The sequence below is a fragment of the Ostrea edulis genome, chromosome 4, assembly GCF_947568905.1.
Source record: "Ostrea edulis chromosome 4, xbOstEdul1.1, whole genome shotgun sequence".
Lineage (NCBI taxonomy): Eukaryota > Metazoa > Mollusca > Bivalvia > Ostreida > Ostreidae > Ostrea > Ostrea edulis.
The window spans coordinates 17,817,636-17,837,635 of NC_079167.1; the positions used below are offsets into that span (position 1 = coordinate 17,817,636).

At 34.3% G+C, this 20,000-nt stretch overlaps 2 protein-coding genes across 11 annotated transcripts in view; both read right to left on the minus strand.

Moving 5' to 3' along the window:
• Positions 1–7,266, minus strand: part of LOC125668212 (long-chain-fatty-acid--CoA ligase 1-like) — a 43,196-nt gene extending 35,930 nt beyond the window's left edge. The window contains exons 1-6 of one of the 7 annotated variants that reach the window (XM_048902049.2): positions 7,150–7,266; positions 4,400–4,433; positions 3,798–4,012; positions 3,382–3,490; positions 1,479–1,546; positions 952–1,053 (exon numbers count right to left, since the gene is read on the minus strand). In XM_048902049.2, coding sequence (XP_048758006.2) covers positions 952–1,053; positions 1,479–1,546; positions 3,382–3,490; positions 3,798–3,965 — 447 coding nt within the window. In that variant the 5' untranslated portion in view covers positions 3,966–4,012; positions 4,400–4,433; positions 7,150–7,266. Of the gene's footprint in view, positions 1–951; positions 1,054–1,478; positions 1,547–2,375; positions 2,728–3,381; positions 3,491–3,797; positions 4,013–4,399; positions 4,434–6,860; positions 7,018–7,149 lie in introns of those variants that run through there. The other 6 variants (XM_048902052.2, XM_048902048.2, XM_048902051.2 and 3 more) reach the window with 6 other exon arrangements.
• Positions 7,267–11,700: 4,434 nt separating this feature from the next.
• LOC125668301 (epsin-2-like) overlaps positions 11,701–20,000 on the minus strand; it is a 24,750-nt gene continuing 16,450 nt past the window's right edge. For all 4 annotated transcript variants that reach the window (XM_048902246.2, XM_048902243.2, XM_048902244.2 and 1 more), the window contains 2 exons: positions 17,621–17,782; positions 11,701–13,523 (listed from right to left, as the gene is read on the minus strand). In XM_048902246.2, the coding sequence (XP_048758203.1) occupies positions 13,315–13,523; positions 17,621–17,782 (371 nt within the window). In that variant the 3' untranslated portion in view covers positions 11,701–13,314. The remainder of the gene's footprint in view (positions 13,524–17,620; positions 17,783–20,000) is intronic.

Here is a 20,000-nt window from a genome sequence, read left to right on the forward strand (position 1 = left end):
ATTTGTACCAAGTTGGGTTGAAACTGTCCATTAGTTCTGGAGAAGATGATATTTCTATATATCAGCATGTAAAACTTTGATCCCCTATTGTGGCTCCATCCTACCACCAGGGGCCATGATCTGAACAAACTTTAGCCTATTTTATACCAGGAAGCTTTCGGGTAAATCTTCTTTCTTATGGCCCAGTGGTTCTTGAGAAAAAGACTTTTAATGATTTTCCCTATTTATTCACATGTAAAAATTTGATCCCCTATTGTGGCCCCACCCTACCCCAGGGGTCACGGTTTTAACAAACTTGAATCTGCACTATGTCAAGAAGCTTTCAGGTAAATTTCAGATTTTCTGGCTCAGTGGTTCTTGAGAAGATTTTTAAATGAACCCACACTATTTTTGCATTTATAAGATTATCTCCCCTTTGAAGGGAGCATGGCTCTTTATTTAAACAAACTTGAAAGCCCTTCACCCAAGAATGCTTTGTGCAAAGTTTGGTTGAAATTGGCCCAATGGTTCTGGAGAAGAAGATGAAAATGTGAAAAGTTTACACCAACGATGCCGATAGACAACGGACAAATTTTGATCAGAAAAGCTTACTAGTGAGCTAAAAATGTCATCATTAGCCAATAAACTAGATAATTATCTTTTTAAAAATGTATCATAATAACAAAAAAACCAACATATGTTCATCATATATCATGATATTTATCGAATCATGAGGGGGTGTATTTCATCGCCCATATTCCTTTCAAATACCGAAACCTGTCAGCTTTTGATATTTTTCATAAAGGTCTGGTTGTAACCTTAATGTGTCCACTTCTTTATACCTGTCATGGATTGCAATCTCCTATAACTACCTTGCAATTTGACCTTAAAGAATTCAAAATGAAATAAATGATTCATTTAATATAGTTTGTGCCTAGTTTTTAATTAATGTGTTTTTTAAAAGATCTATACCTCTGGTCTATTAATACTGTAGATTCCAATAAATGATGTATCATTGGGTTTTAACCCTCTTGTCAACAATGCAGATCCAAATGCACGAGACTTCGCAAACACCTGTGAAAATATAAGACACGTTTATATTCATTATAATAAATGTATGTGCTTCAAACCAATAATACTTACTAGACCTCTATTTTCTTTGATGAAATTTCCTTTAAGACAAAAAGGGATTTTCCAATGGCATGACAGAATAAAGACTGGGTTTTACAATGGGTGAAGAGGGTATAATCATCTAGGAGCAGTACTTGTATGTTATAGAGAAAAATTAAGTTATTTAAACACATTCTATTAGCAAACAAGGAAAATGTAAAAACTGAAAATCTATCAATGTCCAGGCCCCAAGGTCCACCTCTGTCTGCTAAATACTGACTTTCTGAAGGTTCTGCCTCACATTTAAAACATTTACAAACACTACTGGGGACTGATTAATTTGTAACTCGTCATCTCTGACGACCTTTATTATCTGTATATACATGTACCTCTTTATAAGTCATCCATTCATACTCCAAGTTTGGTCCTGTTCTTGTCCCCAAGCATGGCTGATCCCCTAAAAACAAGAATTGGTAATAGTCTCATTTACTGATACATATTCAAAATAAAACAACCTGGATCATAGCATCCTCAATGTAATCAATATTAGATCCTTTGATCCACTCCCATTCTTTATTACGACTCTTGACAACATTGGATGCCCTCTCAGTGTTTTTCATTCTGTTTTTTAAAAGCTGCCTAGGCTCTTTTGAAGTGGAAAAATCATCAACATTTTTGGATATTGGGAATTTTTCAATGTTGAATTTTCCAAGAATAAAAAAATGATATAAATATTGATTTTTATTGTAAATATTGCTTTCTTTACAACCTTTTCACATGACACTTTGAATTATGTGACAAGGCACACACATCATGAAATCTACATTATGCATCATACAGGGTTCTAAAATGCTGGATTAAATGATTAAAACATCATGTTACTTAAGCTAATATTCTTTCTCATCAAGACACTATTGATGTAATAATAGGTGATACTTCAAATATTCATTACATCTGTTATATAAAATTGAAATATAACTTTCATCATTGAATCTTCTTGGAAAATTCTGACACAATTTTTGATGACTTTTGAGAGGAGAAAGTGCTTAAATTTGGTAGAAATTCTTGTGTATGAAAAACACTAAAAACTTTATATTTGCCCCAGCAAAAGCTTGGAAAATTTTATCCATTACAACATTATGATATATGAGTAACCATCTATGACAAGAATGACAGCAATACCCAAATTGAAAGTTATATTTCAATTTTATACAAGCAATGCTCACTAAGAATACCCCCTGCTTACCCCAATCTCCCAAAGGGTGTTGTTAATAGGTATAAATTACCTCTTTCCTGAGTGTAAAAATATGGTATGCCTTTGTAGAAGAAAATGGAAGATATAGTCCGAACACAAATCCATGGTAAAAACCTATAATTTTGACCTTGAGATCAAAGTTCAAGGTCATATAGAGGTCATGAAGGTACCTTACACATCGTCTCATGGTGATACACTCATGTGTCAAATATGGTATCCCTATGTCAAAGAACAAAGAAGTTATGACCTAGACACATCTCGCTGAGATTAGTTCAGTTCAAACCATCTTTGTACGTTTTCTTTACTTTCATAGTGGCATATACTTCCATTTTCTTCATGTAGGGACCTCTGATCCAATTTTTCAGTGCGAAACTGTTTCCCTCATATGCGGGATGTAAAATTAAGTTGCTAAATGAAAAACCTAACCTGAACGACTACTTCAAATCCGGATTTGTTTGTTTTTTCAAAACGTCAATTTTGCAGAAACCTACGTGCGCAGGTGATGTTAAACGTAGAATTAACTTTAGGCAGCCTTATGTTAGAAACACACAGACAAGGTATAATTCTTAGGTTCCTTTAAAACTACTCGGCTATATGAACAGCATTATCACCATTTTCTGGGCAGCTAATCTGACCCACTCCCCCCTCCTTTAAGAGCCTCTTCTACGCACTACAAATCTGACTGGAGATTACAGCCCCTTATGTACTGATAAATATTCATCAAATGTATCAGTTTTTTGAACAGCTCATTTTATCAAGGTTTTGTCTAGTTTAATTTTTTTTTTTTCAGTTCAAAATTTGAAATACATGAACTGTTAAATAAAATCATAACAATCTGTCTGATAATGTGGGGTATTATTTGTACTAAGTCTTGGAACAAAGTTTTCATTCTTCATTTACCTTTCCCATATACATTTGTACAGGATGGGGGGGAGGGGGTAATTTGAAATACTGCCTACTTTTTATTATTTGAAACCATCTAGTAAATTAATAATGAAGTTTAATAAATGTTTTATTACAACACCTCTCTATGTTACCTGAAATCTTTAATCCTCTCTGAAATGCATCATATGCTGTCTTTACATCTTCATACATGTATTTCATTAATTTGCCATTCTCACAGAACCTAGATATCCGTACTCCGTCCTAAAACAGATCATTTCAGAAATAGAGAAAATGACCCACTAAATTATTTATGGCTTAAAGATTGCTGAACTTACATTACATACAGTGCACATGTTTTCCAATTTTACTCATGGAAAAATATTTACTAAATTAATCTAAAGAACATTAAAAGAGTCTAGCTTCTTTCTCAAAGCACAAATAATACATATAATATCTCCTGATTTCTAGAAATATGACAATTAATGGATTATCTTTTAATTCTTTTGAATTAAAACTTTACAAATGAATAAACTATAGGTCAGAGAGCCTACATGACTATCATACAAACCTCTAACACAATTGACTGGTCACTGAGGTCAATTGGTGGGATGACATTTGGTTCTGGTTGAGTGGCTACATAGTAGGTGGCAGCAGCAGCCGTTACTGCGGTGACTACACCAGCTCCGATACTGACAGCACTACAGTCACTCAGGAAAGACGACATTCTTCTCTTCATTCAACTATACTTAAACTCAGTTTCTGATCCACAAACCTGTGATAAATCTAAAATGATAACAGAATGACTGCTGTGTGATTTTGCAAGGTATCATCACAGAATGAAAGATGACTTTATTAGACTTTACACCAATCAATTATCATACTTAATAAGGATATGCAAATATGAATAACAGCATATGGTGTGTTAAATGACACTCAAACACAAAATTGTGAGTTGTCAATCATTTTTAACAGGATCAAACCATAAAATTGTACATGCATTCAGATACATGTATTAATCAATTTACTTTGGATAATTTTCACTAAGTGGTTTATATATATATATATGTTAATTTCCTAATTTACAAAGAATATAATTTAGATTCACCTAAGTATTAAGACAAACTTAATATAATTATATAACTACAGATAAAAACAGATTTTGTAACTTACAAACAAAAGATATATATCACTTTGACAGATGTACCTGCAAATAAAACAAAATTTTTTTACTTGTGAACACAGATGTTTGTTTCACAGGAACACAAGTGTACTTATCTGAATAGATCAACATAATCTCTATGTAGATTATTGTCTTCACCCAGTAACTCTATGAGTATCTCTGATACCACCCCTTATACTGGAGCAAATAGTCGAATTGTACAGGTCGCAAAAGTTTGTTTTCTTTACTGGGTCAAGATGAGAATTAGTCATTTTAATTTACTGTTTTCCCTATAATATAACCCCACACAAACCGTCAAACCCCTATTAAGTCCTTCGTCGCAAACCACGCTTACTGAGTCTGGGAGTACCTACCCTACCTCAAAACACTATGAAGTAGTGTGAACGAAGACAAAAGGTGTGGTTTGCAACAATGTATCTGACAGGCTCTGCCCTTGACCCAGGTGTCATGGCGAGAACAAGTTTGAATCTACAGTTTAAGAAGATGCTATGAAATTCATATCAGTTGAACAAAATGGATGGCCCTTGTGGTTCTTGTCAGTTATATATAGTTGTGCTTTTAGATGTATTATTGTAACATACATTTTCTCTCTGTGAGCATTGAGGATCATACATTTTCTCTCTGTGAGCATTTAGGAGCAAATACATTTTCTCTCTGTGAGCATTGAGGAGCATTCCCATGGGGATTCAGGTTAGAATAGGTCCTCAGTACCCCTTGCTTGTCGTAGAAGGCGACTAAATGGGGCGGTCCTTCAGATGAGACCGCAAAAACTGAGGCCCCGTGTCACAGCAGGTGTGGCACGATAAAGATCCCTCCCTGCTCTACGCGCCGAGCATAGGCCAAAATTTTGCAGCCTTCACCGGCATTGGTGACGGGTCTCCATGAGTGAAATTTCTCGAGAGGGACGTTTAATATTCATTCAATCATTGAGGAGCATTTAAAGAGTACATGAATTTCATCATCTTACTATAATAATATGATGTGCATTTAGTATAGATCTCCAGTCCCTGCTGCCTACAGATACCAAAATACTGAGCTAACGTACTCAACCTTGCAAACCTTTCCAGATACGGTACCATGTACATGCGGCCAATGAATATTTCTCAAGAACAAAATTGCAAAGCATTCCAACAGTCATCAGTTATAAGTAAGAATATATGATTTTCCTGGAATTTTACCATCTTTAAGAATTGGAAGATTTTGAATCAATGATAGTGTCCATCTTTGAAATGTTTAAAATTTTACATACTATTATACTATCCATTTGAATTTAGTTTTATATTAAGTACTGCACTCAGATGCTTATTCTTGCTATTCCAAGATTTTTAAAAATTTCTTAGTGTGATGAAATATACATCTGCACCAACTAGAAGGAAATCTAGGTGAACATGTCAATTTCAATATTGATATATGGTCTGCAGATTTGGGTGATCAAAAAAATTGTAGTTGTCCATTCAAGGAACAGTAACACCAATCTTAGACTGTGCGGCAATTAATATATCATACCATGATCTAGTAATTTAAAAGTTTAATTAGGATATTAAGCTGTTTTCAATGTAATCAAAATATTCTATATAAACCCTGAACTAAAGGCTGGGATGAAGCCCTTCAGTGCGAGATCTGGAGTAAGGCAAGGATGCTTTAATGTCACCAATGTTATTTCTAACAGTCCTAGACTCGGGATACAGAGAAAGACATGACAGCAAGAAAAACTAGCATCCAGTAAGCAATTAAACCTTGATATAGCGAACTTGATGATCTATAGCTATAACTTGAAAATGTAGAGTTTGCAGACAAACCTGCAGAAATCTCACTTAGAATGAGTTACATAGATCTACTTAACCAAATATGCAAAGAAAATGGACCTTAATTTAACATATTATTTAATGTCACAAAGACCAATAAGTCATGACCATCAACACAAAACTCATAGAGCCAATCGCTATCAATAACAACCCTGTAGAAAGTTTGGAAATATCTATATGTACCTGGGCAGACTAAATGCTCTGATATTAATTAATGGACATTAAAAGCAAGATTTTCCAAAGCTCATACATTTAGTGACCTACAGAAGGTAGAGGCATTCCATAAACAACCAGATCTATAGCTGCGGTTATATGTCGCCTTTACAATTTTTCGGCCAACTAATTTGATATACATAACAATAAAAATTTAAATGTAAAATGAACCAATAAAAACCAAACAGCAATGCTTCCAAAGGCTAGCATGGTACGTTACAGAATAGTAGTTTTAAAAACACCAAAAATAGCTCTAAACTGCCAACAGGAAAGATATTAGCCTATATATTGTACGTAGCCTAATAGGCCTTAGTGGAAATTAAAGCCACCTTTTGACCAAATATCGGTTGGTGCTTGTTATTTTGATTCAGGCGAAATTTTGAATATTCTGTACAATATATGCAATAAATTCCACACTAGGCCTATCACTTACCTTCATCAAGTTCATGCACTGTTTACGTCTGGTATGGCCGAGCTAGACTACTAGTATTTATAAACACACAGGGGGTAAAGTTCAATGTTCTAATCGCCACATGATACTTAGGCGGCTGAGACACACTGAACCTTCTTGGTGAGACTCGAGTCAGATTACGTCAACAGATCTATAGGAACCGAATTTTACCTCTCGAGTTATTATTAGACCGTTAGGCCTATTAAATTTAACCTCACTTCCAGTTTTAACCCTCTGCAACATATCAGTATCAATATGATATAATACGTACTTTATGTAGGCCTGTCAATTAAGCCATGCAGTTCCAGAGTATTGTATTTCCCTCGGCCTCGAATAAGACCCACTTCTGCACACACCCTCCAGTCTCGATTCGCTATAATAATCAAAGTACTAAAACGAGATGAGGAACGATTAAAATAAGATACTGATGTTATATAATATAAAGTATCAGTTATGTCTTAAGCACTCTTCGTAGATTTATACTTTGTAGAATAACTGCTTGGTGCCACAGGATACCAATTACCAATGTAGAAATTAGATCTACTTGTTTACAGAATGAGTGCTGTTGTACTGTGTACTGTAGATGTGATATTGTATATCATATCATGCATTGTATAGAAGAGGATAATTCATGTCCAATAGTTCTACCATCTCTTGTTGCCCTTTGCATTTTACTGTAATTTACACTTACAAAACCTATATGTTCAAGGGCGGATCCAGAGGGGGGGGGGGGGGGGGGGGCAATACAAGCTGTAACTGACAGTATTTTTTCAACTATCCAATCATGAACCGAATAATACCTATCGATACAACTAATATAATCCCCAAGGTCTGAAAAAAATTCAGCTAAATAAACAAGGGAATATTGTTTGTGAGCATACCTACCTACAATGAGCGTTTTGCATGAATTACTGCCATTGCGTCATATACACGGACTTGGGAATGATGATTGCCGAACATAATCAGGTTGCTGAGACCAAAGTCATACCTATCGGTATAACTGATATAATCTCCAAGATCTGGGGGGAAAATCGGCAAAATATAAACAAGGGAATATTGTTTATGAGCATACATACAATGTCATTGAGCATTTGAATGTATAAACCGCCATTGCATCATATAATAATAATAATTGGTTTTATATAGCGCCTTTTCCAGCGTGTGGTGCTGAAAGCACTTTACAATATGCATTATTACCCCAGCAGACCTTATATCAATCTAGAACTTTCTCAGCCTCCTAGGAAGCATACAGTGCAAGCTGCCATTACAAGCACTATAGAGCACTAACATTCTAACAATATCTTTCACTGTCTATAGCCAGGTACCCCTTTTACACTTGGGTGGAGTGAGGAAATTCATGTAAAGTGCCTTTCCCAAGGACACAACGCCGGCCCTGTCACGGCCAGGACTCGAACCCACAACCTTTCGGTCGAGAGTCTGACGGCCTAACCACTAGGCCACCGACACCATATACACAGACATGGGAACAATGATTACCAATCATAATCAGATTGCCAAGACCAATTAAGGTCAATATACAAAGACAGAAACAGATGTGAGTGACAAGTACGTTTTGTTTGTTTTAAAATATTACATTGTTTCATGAATGACAATTAAGAAGTACTATAAGTACAAAAACGTAATAATTATGCAAATGTGCATTAAAATGAAATTTTGGTAGTAAATTTGCTATATTTAACATTGGCATGTTAAAAATTGTCTACAAATATGATGTGCTCAGCTAGCTAGCTTCTCTTTCGCTTATTTCCGAACTGGTGACCTCAGAGGTCAATGCACATCAGAGATTACGAGCAGGAATTACTGACAGCATGACAATGATTCATAAATCGACATTTTCTGCTGATTTGACGGGTTTGTTGCTTCAGATTCACTCTGATTCTATATATTCAATCACAAATATATTAAATATTTCTTAAATAGTTTATTTTTCAATTTATTTGCCGTCAGTTACAGCTAATGTATTGCTTTAAGATAGAAGCAAGAAAATGGAAAGGACTATATTGTCTTCAAAACCATCAATCATATCACCTGTGTAAACGTTTGATATTGATACATGTATTAATTGATTTTGATCAAAGGTAGAAGTGATTCTAGGACAAATCATCTGAATGAATACATGAAACTACATGTACACTACAGGGGCAGATCCAGGAATTGCGGTTAAAGGGGGGGGGGGGGGGCGCAACTTTATGAGGCTGGGGGCCGCCTTGAGGCCCAAAGTGGGGGCCCAGCCCCTGGATTTTACAGATATCATAATTAAAGCTTCAAACATGTCTCCTATGTAGTAATTTTAACTATTTTCTGTCATTTTTTATTGAGGGAACTCAATAAAATGACGCAAATTTTAAGGGTTTTTGGAAAAAATGTAAGTTCTTCCAATAAAAGTAATTCAATAAACCAAAAGATTTTGTCATTTATTGCTCAGAGAGTGGAAAAAATTATTATAATTGCATGCTTCTCTTAACATTTTGGCATAAAATACATTCAATATAGTGAAAATTAGAGCTGAATTCACTTTGTATAACTTTCAAATTATAACGTTAGTAAAATAATCAGTTAAGGGTACAACTTCAATATATGTGAAACAATTAATGAACATTCAATATTTTCAGCATACCTATATAGTCTGTTAAATTGTGATATCGATTTATTTAAGGTGAAAAATCAAATGACTTATAAGAGTACACATCAAATATACAATAATTAATTTGAAACAATTTCAAATTAGGTTTTGCATAATATCTTCTTTTTTTTTTTAGAGAATTCAGAAAATCAAGTATTTTACCAAAAAAAAGAAAAAAATAAGGATATAAAAAGTTAAAAGCCTAAAGTCATCTATATATATAAGTAAGAGTTATATAAGTATTTTGCATCGAAAAATCTAAACCTATGATGTAACTCATCTTTTTTCATGCACAAGAAACTTATTTTGGTAAGTGTATACTTATTTATGGTGGGCATGCAGTGTATATGTCTGTACAACAAATCACCTTCTTGGAGCAATTAATTCTCCTAGATTTTTGTTGTCCTTTGGTCTCACTATCTTTAGTATAACCAAGTTTCTGTTCAGGTCATTTATTCTTCATTCTAAGAACATTATTTTAAAACTTACCACCTCAACCGCCAAAACAAAAAGAAAACTAGAGATTGAGTTATCATTTCACTTTAATTTCCAAAATCACCAACCCTAAAGGCCTACGAAATCTATATTTAATAAATCCTGTTCTGCATATCAATGACAAGAAAAATTAGTATGAGAATCTGGAATTTTTTTTAATCATGATCCAACTTATTTCATATACGAATTAACAAGAGATCCAAAGGCCTTAATATCGCGGTCACCTGAATACTAGTGAAAAAGTATCACTACTTCCATGGGCTATGAAATCTAGAAAAAAAAATTCCTGTTCTGAATATCTAAGCTAAATTCTAATGTTCAGCAACAGTATAAAACAAGATGTGTTCTTATAACTTCACTGCCCTCAAAAGTGCATGATGAAAGGCTTTAAATAATAGGTGCATTAACATTAAAACATCAAAAGATATATGACTAATTTGGACTCATCCTAAAGTCATACCCTGGGTTGTGAACTTCACCATTGTTTGTACATCCTTTTCTGCTATTCCTAAGTATGCATTTAGACTTTATACAGTATCAGCAAACTTACACATAAATACTATATACTAAGTTTGGCCTCACCCTGGGGTCAAAGGAAAATCAAAGCAATTTTAGTAAAAGACTACCTGCTCTATCCATTTAGTTTCAATTTAGTATCAAAAGCACAAAAGAAAATGTTATTTAAGTGTTTTACACATAAACACTATATATATATAACAAGTTTGGCCCCGCCCTGGGGTCAGAACCCCCACCCCGGGGATTATGAAATTTACAATTTTGGTAGAGGCCTTCCTGCTCTACATCACTATGCATTTAGTTTTTCTTACATGTGCGTGGTTCTTGAAAAGATTTTTGAAAATTGGTCTATTTTAGGCAGTTTTTGCCCCATCCCTAGGGCCCCAGGGGTGCTGGAGTCCTGAAATTTACAATTTATGTTCCCCTTGTCCCAATGATGCTTCATACCAAATTTGAAAAGAATTGGAATGGTAGTTATTAAGAAGTTAAAAATGTTCAATTGTTAACGCACGACAGATGAAAACCAATTACAATAGGTCATGCACCTGACTTTACTCAGGTGACCTAAAAATATAATAATTAAACAATTAACATAATTTCATTATATGATGTACTGTGGAATCATTAGAATTCATGGTGGCTCAATTTTCATGGAATTGGTGGGTACCCCTCACCCACGAATTTACATCCTCAACAAATAAAGACAACTAGTTTACAAGAATCTTAACAATATATAAATCCACGAAATTATGTCCCCACGAACCCGTAAAAATTCAGCAATTGACGAAAATTGCCCCCCCCCCCCCCCAAATTTAAATGATTCTACAGTATATAGCCCCACCCTTGGTTCTGAATCTCTAATCCAGAGGCCATGAATTTTATAATCTGGGTAGAGGTTTTCATTTTCAAACTAACTAAACAACTAGTTTTTATGCCCTGGAGGACTGTATGATTTTTAGAGGTTTAACCCCCACCCCTTGGGCCCCAAAGACAGAGACCATGAAATTCCCAATTTTTATTTCCCTTCTGCAGAAGGTGTTCCACATCTAGGGTGGTGAAAAAGTAAAAAAAAAGTTTTTAATGATGCATAGTGGACACCACACAACTCACCCGCAATAGCTCAGTCAAATAACTCTAGTGGTTTCAAAATATATAAAGAAACTTCCATTCATTTTCTAAGCAGTTTCTTTTATTAATATTTGTCTGTACATGAATATTTTATCACAGAAGGTACTAGGCAAACATAATTTTTGTAAACAATACATATGCTTCTTTTAACAAGAGCTCAAAACAGGAATGACACATACAGTATGCAGTATAAACCGTTCAATAATGTTAATTGTTAACTTCTACCTTTTCAGACATTGCGGATGCCCTTTTGAAATCAAATCAACTGTCACTTTTGGTAAAATTTCATCTGACAGCTGTTTAAAAGAAGCAATTACTTTGAATAGTTGTATTAAAAAATTGTCATTATTTTTGGTATTTTTCACTTTTTCTACAAAAATATAACAATAATCACAATACTACAGTACAATGAACAGATCTCGACTTAGTACTACTTCAAACAATTATCAACTTTTGCAACAAAGCCCCAGAAATTAAATGTCACACCTTCATACAACATGAAACTTATTGCATGGCATCATTTCAATATTACCTCAAGGAGACTAGATACCTCGAATCTGAGCAATAATAGGGCACCAAAATTCAGATCTTTATCCAGGTGTTATGTCGATTTAACAAGTTTACTCTTGTCAAGGTAAAAAAAAAATTTCTTAAAAAATAAATACAGATAAAGATGATTACAACACGGATGAACATGTACACACATAATGATTATAATCATTTACCTAATTAGGAACCCAGTATCTATAATGAAATTCTGTACACTAAAAATGTTGTCGTCACTTGATAATAGAAAAATGTACAAAGGTACATGCATCTTTCTGTATAGGATCAATATTATGTGATAATTGTCCATAAATGCTACTTTAGTAAAATTGTTGAAAATATCATTTAAAAAAATATGACACCTGATTTTTGTTTCCGTATCACATAATTACCGGTTCTACATGCACACTGAGAAACAAATACATTTTTAAAGTATCTGTAAATACAAAACAAAATACAATGCAATGCATTACAGATAACATTTTAAATATTTCACTTTCAAATGAAAAATTGATTTTTTGCTGGTCACTATACACAACCAGCAAATCTCTTGATTAATGCATTTAATACAGAGTCTCTAAATCCATTACAACGTTCAACACGATAATTCCTTTGCTATAAATTTTCAAGAGATTGAACCTACACCACTGTTCTGATGCAAGGATGTGATATGAATGATTAAATGACAACTTTGTGCAATTAAAATGAAGGCTAGCAAAATGAATAGTTTGATTCTCTAAATGTTCTATAAAGAAATACATATATGCACACTATATATGTTTGTGTAAAAAAAAAATTTGTCTTCGTATCTTTTTTTAATATCAAAAATGATTTCAATACAAATCACATAGTCCACAGCTTAACTCCCCCAAATAAAAAAAAACCAAAAAAAAACTAAATAAGACATGACGAGAAAAAACCCCAAAAAATTCATGAGCTGAAAACTTACTAAAATCTGTGATCACTTAAAAATAAGTAAAATCCCTTTTCTTTCACATAATTGCAAACATTCAACATGTTGAGTGTTGATAAAACTGGTATTAGTCTACTGACAAGACATCGACAGACAGAGTATAAACTGGTCCTATATTCAGTACTCTTCTGCTCTCATAAAAATGGGTTGTATCCCTGTTGCTGTGGCTGTGACATGCCGGTCATAGGGACCAAAGGTTGAGGTAACAGTCCACTAGAACTTGGCTGAGTGAACCCCGTGTTGTAGGCTGAAGATTGCAGCTGATTTAATGTCATTCTTTGGGGGTTTTGTTGTTGTTGAAGTTCAAATGGATTTGTTCCTCCACTGGCAAATGGATTTTTTCCTGTAAAATTTATATAAAGAAAAAAGTAATATAAATTTAAAAGAGACAATATCTTTCTTCAGTATCTGTGTTAAAAAAAGCAACATGAGTACCCTGTGACAAATTCATGGAATTAACGTCCTCTGCTCCAGGTAAAATTCAATTAGGTTGTGCTTTATGAAACAAGAGGCCCATGGGCCACATCGCTCACTTGAGTCACCTTGGCTCATATTTAAAGATTTTTCCTACATATTTGCATGTAAAACTTTGATCCCTATTGTGGCCCCAACCTACTTCCGGGGGCCATGATTTTATCAAAATTGAATCTGCACTATGTCAGGAAGCTTTCATGTGAATGTAAACTTTTCTGGCCCGGGGATTTTTCAGAAGAAGATTTTTAATGATTTTTCCAATATATTTGCATGTAAAATTTTCATCCCCTACTGTGGCCCCACAAGAATCCACAGGGACCATGATTTTTACAAATGTGAATCTGCACTATGTCAGGAAGCTTTTGTGCAAATGTAAACTTCATTGGCTCAATAGTTCTTAAGGAGAAAATTTTTAAAGATTTTTTTTCCATTTATTAATTATGTAAAACTTTGATCCCCTATTGTGGCCCCATCTTACCCCCGAGGGCCATGATTTTAACAAACTTGAATCTGCACTATGCAAGGAAGCTTTCATGTAGATTTCAGCTCTTCTGGTCCAGTGGTTCTTGAGAAGATTTTTAAATGACCCCACCCTATTTTTGCATGTTTGTGATTGAAGGGGGTATGGCCCTTCATTTGAAGAAACTTGAAAGCCCTTCACCCAAGGATGCTTTTTGGCCAAGTTTGGTTATAATTGGCCCAGTGATTCTGGAGAAGAAGTTGAAAATGTAAAAAGTTTACAGACAGACGGACAGATGACGGACAACAGGCGATCAGTAAAGCTCACTTGAGCTTTCAGCTCAGATGAGCTAAAAAGGGAAAATTCTTAAGTTAACTCTTCTTGCAAATGTCCCATTGCTAAGTCACAAAATTGGAGATATCTGGGATAATTTGTTATCTTATGTGGGCTGGTGACCTTGACCTTTGAGATTTTTATTTGTCTTCATGTGCAATTTCATTGCTGAATCTTAAAGAGTACATGAGACATCATCCAAAAATGATTTCTTTACCATTTGAATCTTTACCTTGAAAAAAAAAATGGGGTCATCCTTAACACTACTCGATTAGTTTCCCCCTGACATTCCAAACCTTGACCCTGTCAGGAATCTTGATCGGTGTAAAAACTTACCTATACACAATAACAGATGTCAGAAGAAACGTAACTCGCCAGGAAGCACGACTCTACTTACACTTTCCTCTTGGTTCAAAAGAAATAGCCAAGGTTCAATTATATGAAAAGTAGGTCAAAGTACAAGGTCAAGGATTACTTTTAGAAAAGGCATTTTGATTATCAAAGACTCAGAATGTTTTCAATCTTCCTTAAAAAGTTTTTAATTTAGTCTAGAAAATATAAAGGTCGAGAAATGGTCAATCATTCACACCTTGAAAAGGAATGTTACCGAAATGCATATTACTACATCATTACATTATGTATTTTCCCCCCAAAAATATAATTGTACTGAATAAGAAATCCCATTTATCCTCTTTTGTTTTCTGTAAACAATGAAATGTTGATGATTGAATACAGTTGAACTTCAGAATCTCAAACACAGATATTTCAAATACCATGGATATGTCAAAGTGATTTGGAAGTTCCCAACAACTTATTCTTTAAGTATTTACCCTTGACATCTCAAATTCTCGGATATCTCAATTTTTTTAAAAATATAGAATTTCTTCCAAACCCACAACATCTATAAGGAATACAAAATCAAGAGTTGGGCAAACACGGATGCTTGGATATACCAGAGGTGGGATCAGGTGCCTAGGAGTAGAAAGCAAACTTGTCAACCAGTCACACCTACCATAAGCCCTATATCTCAATCAGGTAAACAGAGTAATCCACAGTCAAATTCAGTGTGTTTAGAACGGCCTAACAATGTGCTGGTTTCAAAATACGTCCGAGTTCTTCTCTTTTGGAGAACTATCATACATAGAAAGGTACGAAACAATTTTACATGCATAGTGGGACAAAAATTCACCACTGCATAAGTGAATCTGCTCAGTAAGTTTCTCATACACAGTTTCATCACTCAATTTTGACTGATAAACAAACTTAAGTATTCAGGAAGTAATTAAATACACAGAATTCTTATTATATCATGTTATTCCGTTTCTTGTACATATCACATCCAACACATTACTTGCAAATATGACATTGATTTTATGTTTTCACTTTAGTAAAATATTTCTTTCAATAGTATATGGTATTTACTACATTTTCATATTTAAAGAGAAGCTGCTTTTAATACATTTTATTGCCTTCCTCTTTCCCACTAAATGCACCTCCTATACAGAAGAGCTCTTATCTTTAAACTGGCATAATGGTATGACTGACAGACAGCATTTGACCCAATGACAGGTTGTATAATACGTTAGTTTCGAGATAAGAGCTCTCCTCGAGTCCTGTGTAGGAGGTACATTTAGTAGAACTTTGAGGGACTAAGTGGGACAGAGTGAACCTACCGTCAGTGAGGAAGACGATAAAATGTATTAAAAGCGGCTTCTCTTTAAATATTTAAATGTTGGAAATACAAAATACTATTGAAAGAAATGTTTTACAAAAGCAGAAACATAAAAACAATGTCATATTTGAAAGTAATATCTTGGATATGATACCTACGACCAACAAAATTACGTGATATAATAAGAATTCCATGTATTTAATTACTCCCTGAATACTTATCACTTACTTAGTTTATGTATCAGTTGAATTCGGGCGATGAAACAGCGTATGAGAGACTTACTGAGTACATTCACTTAAGCAGTGATGAATATTCGTCCCACTCCCGCATGTAAACAAGTTGTTTCGCGCCTTTCTATGTACGAGAGTTCTTCAAAGGGAAATCACTCGAACGTATCTCGAAACCGGCGTATTGGCAAACTTAATCGTTATAGCAAACATAGACTTCGTGAAATGCTGACTTTAAACAAGACAGTTGAAACCCCTGTAACATCAACTTGTGTATCAGTAGCCTGCCTTGATTTAAAAACTGATTATAGACAGAACAAGCTCTTGCGTATCAAATGGTTTGAGAGATATAAACACCATATACAGGTGATAATGGAATATTGTTATATAAACATGGGAAGTTGATGATGGAAAAGCTGAAATCATCCTGTTTGTCATAAAGTTGAGTTGTTAGTTTGCTATTAACATCTATGTTCAATAAATCCGCTATCATCTACGTTCAATTACATATCCAAGTACAAAGCAGATGTGGAAGACTCTGGTGTCTTTTATTTCAAGTTCACTGGGATATACTGAATTGACATATGAATGAAAATGATTATTGTTAATGGATAAAACATCGTCGATATATATCAATGTCAAATTGAAGGCCACATTAAGAGAGGTTTTTCTTCTCATGTAGAAGCTTTTGAATGAAATCAATGTAAGAATATAAAAACAGGTCAGCTAATAAAGGAGGATATGATGCATTCAGCTTGCATATTACTTTGACAAAGAATTATCTCGTGGTCTCTGTGAAGATCTTTAACAATTTTAAGTATTTAGTCCTATTAAAAACTCCAAACACTCCGAAGCGGTTTTGGTGTTAACAACCTTATATCTACACTACATGAGGATGCCTGTATATAATTTTCACAATTAGTATTCTCAATGTTAATGAAAAAATTCTTAAAAAATTTCCCTATGTAAAACTTTAAACCCCTATTGTGGCCCCATCCTGGCTCCAGGGGTCCCAACTTGAATTTTTTTTTTTTAAATCTACACAATATAAGGATGCTTGCAGATCATTTTGTGATCACACACACACACAAAATAGTGATAAAAAGGCATGAAAAAAGAAAAATTTTACAGTTGGAGGATATTTCAGTTGGGCGGAGATTTATTTGTCAGTCAGGTAAGGGCAATCAAAACAAGTCAATAACAGGCATGGAAATTCCACTACTACCATGAATTTTCATCCTTTTCATAACTTTCAATCAAATCTTTTTGAATACCTGCTGACTCATCTTTTGTTACAAGTTGATCTAGGTTCACTAAGTTAGCATTCTCTCCTAAGAAATCCTGTGGTGTTTTCCTGTGTTTCTGCTGCTGCTCCTGCTCAGTAGATAGACTTTCTTCCACATTACTAAGGTTCCAGGGATCTGTAGAACTGGTATCTGTGACATAATTATCAATATTATAACTAATGTATTACCTTACATGTAAGTTGATGTAACTAAACATATCCATTATACATGTACTTTGGTCTGCATAGAAAGAGAAAACACAAAATGTATTTACAAAAATAGTTTGTTAAGGCCATAAAAAAATCCATTACTTGGTTCTCTGGCCCTCTTTTCAAAACTAAGGAGGGAAGGGGCAGTTTCTTTCTTAAATTCTTATCCAAAATAATCACTAAAACGATGCGTATGGCCGAGTTGCAGTTTGGAATGTGTTCATTGGAATGACCCTAATTTGTGAATGTGAAGGCGAACACTGTTTTAGTAAAAATGAATAATAAGTTACACAAAACATTTAAGAGAAGGGAAAATACTTACTTTGAAGTAAAATAATGAGTTATAACAAACCTCTGTGGACAATATATATGATTGTATTAATTGTATAGTTTACAAAGGATTTGTATATTGAATTGTGGATGTGTTTATGCATAAAATGAAATACAAGTTAATGTTATAATTTATTTACATTATATCTTCATCTATATAACTTTATGGTCAGACCAGTAGGTTTCGATGACACCTGTTTCAAAGTTCTGAACATTTGTGTAAATATGGTCAAGGCATGAGTGATAGTCAGTAGAGACCTTGACCTTTGTCCTTAAAATAAATAGGAACCTTCCTCTTTTGGATGTAATCATGATATGCAAGTTTCACAAAGATGCTCCTAGTAGTATGAAAGTTAGAGACTGGACAAGCTCAAATCTATGGCATTTAGTGACAAAGTGACCTTGACCTTTGGACCTCAAAATAAATAGGAACCTTCCTCATTTGGATGTGATCATGTTATGTAAGTCTCACAAAGATGCACCAAAAAGTATGAAAGTCAGAGACCGGACAAGCTAATTGTGGACGCCGCCCGCCCGACTGGACACCTATCCTTCGCCAATTTAAAAGCCGAGATTTGCTACGTGACTAATCTGACTTTCCTTTTAGCATTTATTCACAAAGAAGTGTAATTAAACATTCAAACACAAATAATCAAGCTTCTTTGATTTTCTTTCTGTCTTTTTGTTTGTTTTTTGTTTTGTTTTTGTTGTTAGCATTCAACTATCATACATCATGTTTGCATTCTAAGGTAGCAGATTTGACAGTTTTGCAAGCCTGACAAATGGATAACAGCAGTCTATGCGAAAGACATCATTTTTTACACCGGACCGGAATGTCCAATGTCTCAGTGTCCAGTTTTGAGCTTTACTATTTTGATGTTTGTTATAAGTAAAAAATAGCACACAAATCCAAATACGTAAATGAATGTGATTAAAACCGCATGGACTGTCTAAAGTATTATACGGATGGGATCCCTGGTATAGTATTACTAGTATAATAAATAAGATTCCCTTGGTTTTGCATTTTCACGTGTTTCACTTTTTTACATTAGGTTTTTCGGTCTGACAAAATTTGGTTCGGTCCGGTGTGTTCATTGATTACACAGGACCGAATGTCCTGTGTGGTCTAAAAAAACTTTCGCATAGACTGTAACAGTATTCTTCACTTTTCAGATCATAAGACCCACAATGAAAAGAAACACAGTTTGAAAACACCCTAATCTCAAGTATGACACAAATTTGCTCTGATGTATATATTGTCTAACAAAGCTGAGATACATGGAGATTTGGTATACAGTACTTGGGTTTAAGGTCATGCAGTATGCTAGTACGTCAGTATTGATATTTAAATTTGTAAGCACTAGGCCACTTTCCTGATGACTCACTCAGGGAAATTTTATGTGTACAGAACTGCAGTACAGGAATGCATAATTTTAAAATTTTCTTTCATTCTAATGGCCACATTTACAAAATAATTATGATAACCATGGAGCATTCATCATGTTTATGAAAGTCCTACCACAGCCTTTCTAATGAAAAACCACAATGGACCATTTATGCATGCTTGTTCTAAAAAGTTATCAAGGTTAACTGCATGAAATAATCTTATGCTGTTTTTAATCCAGATCCTGTTTTTTTGTGATAGTGGTTTTCTGAGGGTTATATCCACAGGCACTCGTTTCTGTAAATAACTTATGACCTCTGTATACTAATAACAACATAAGGTACCTAGCTTCAAATGACACCGAATGGCACCCCGAGAATGTCGGTCTTTTGAGCTTCCAGGGAATATGAGATGCAAATGTATTTACTACCATTCCATTGTACAA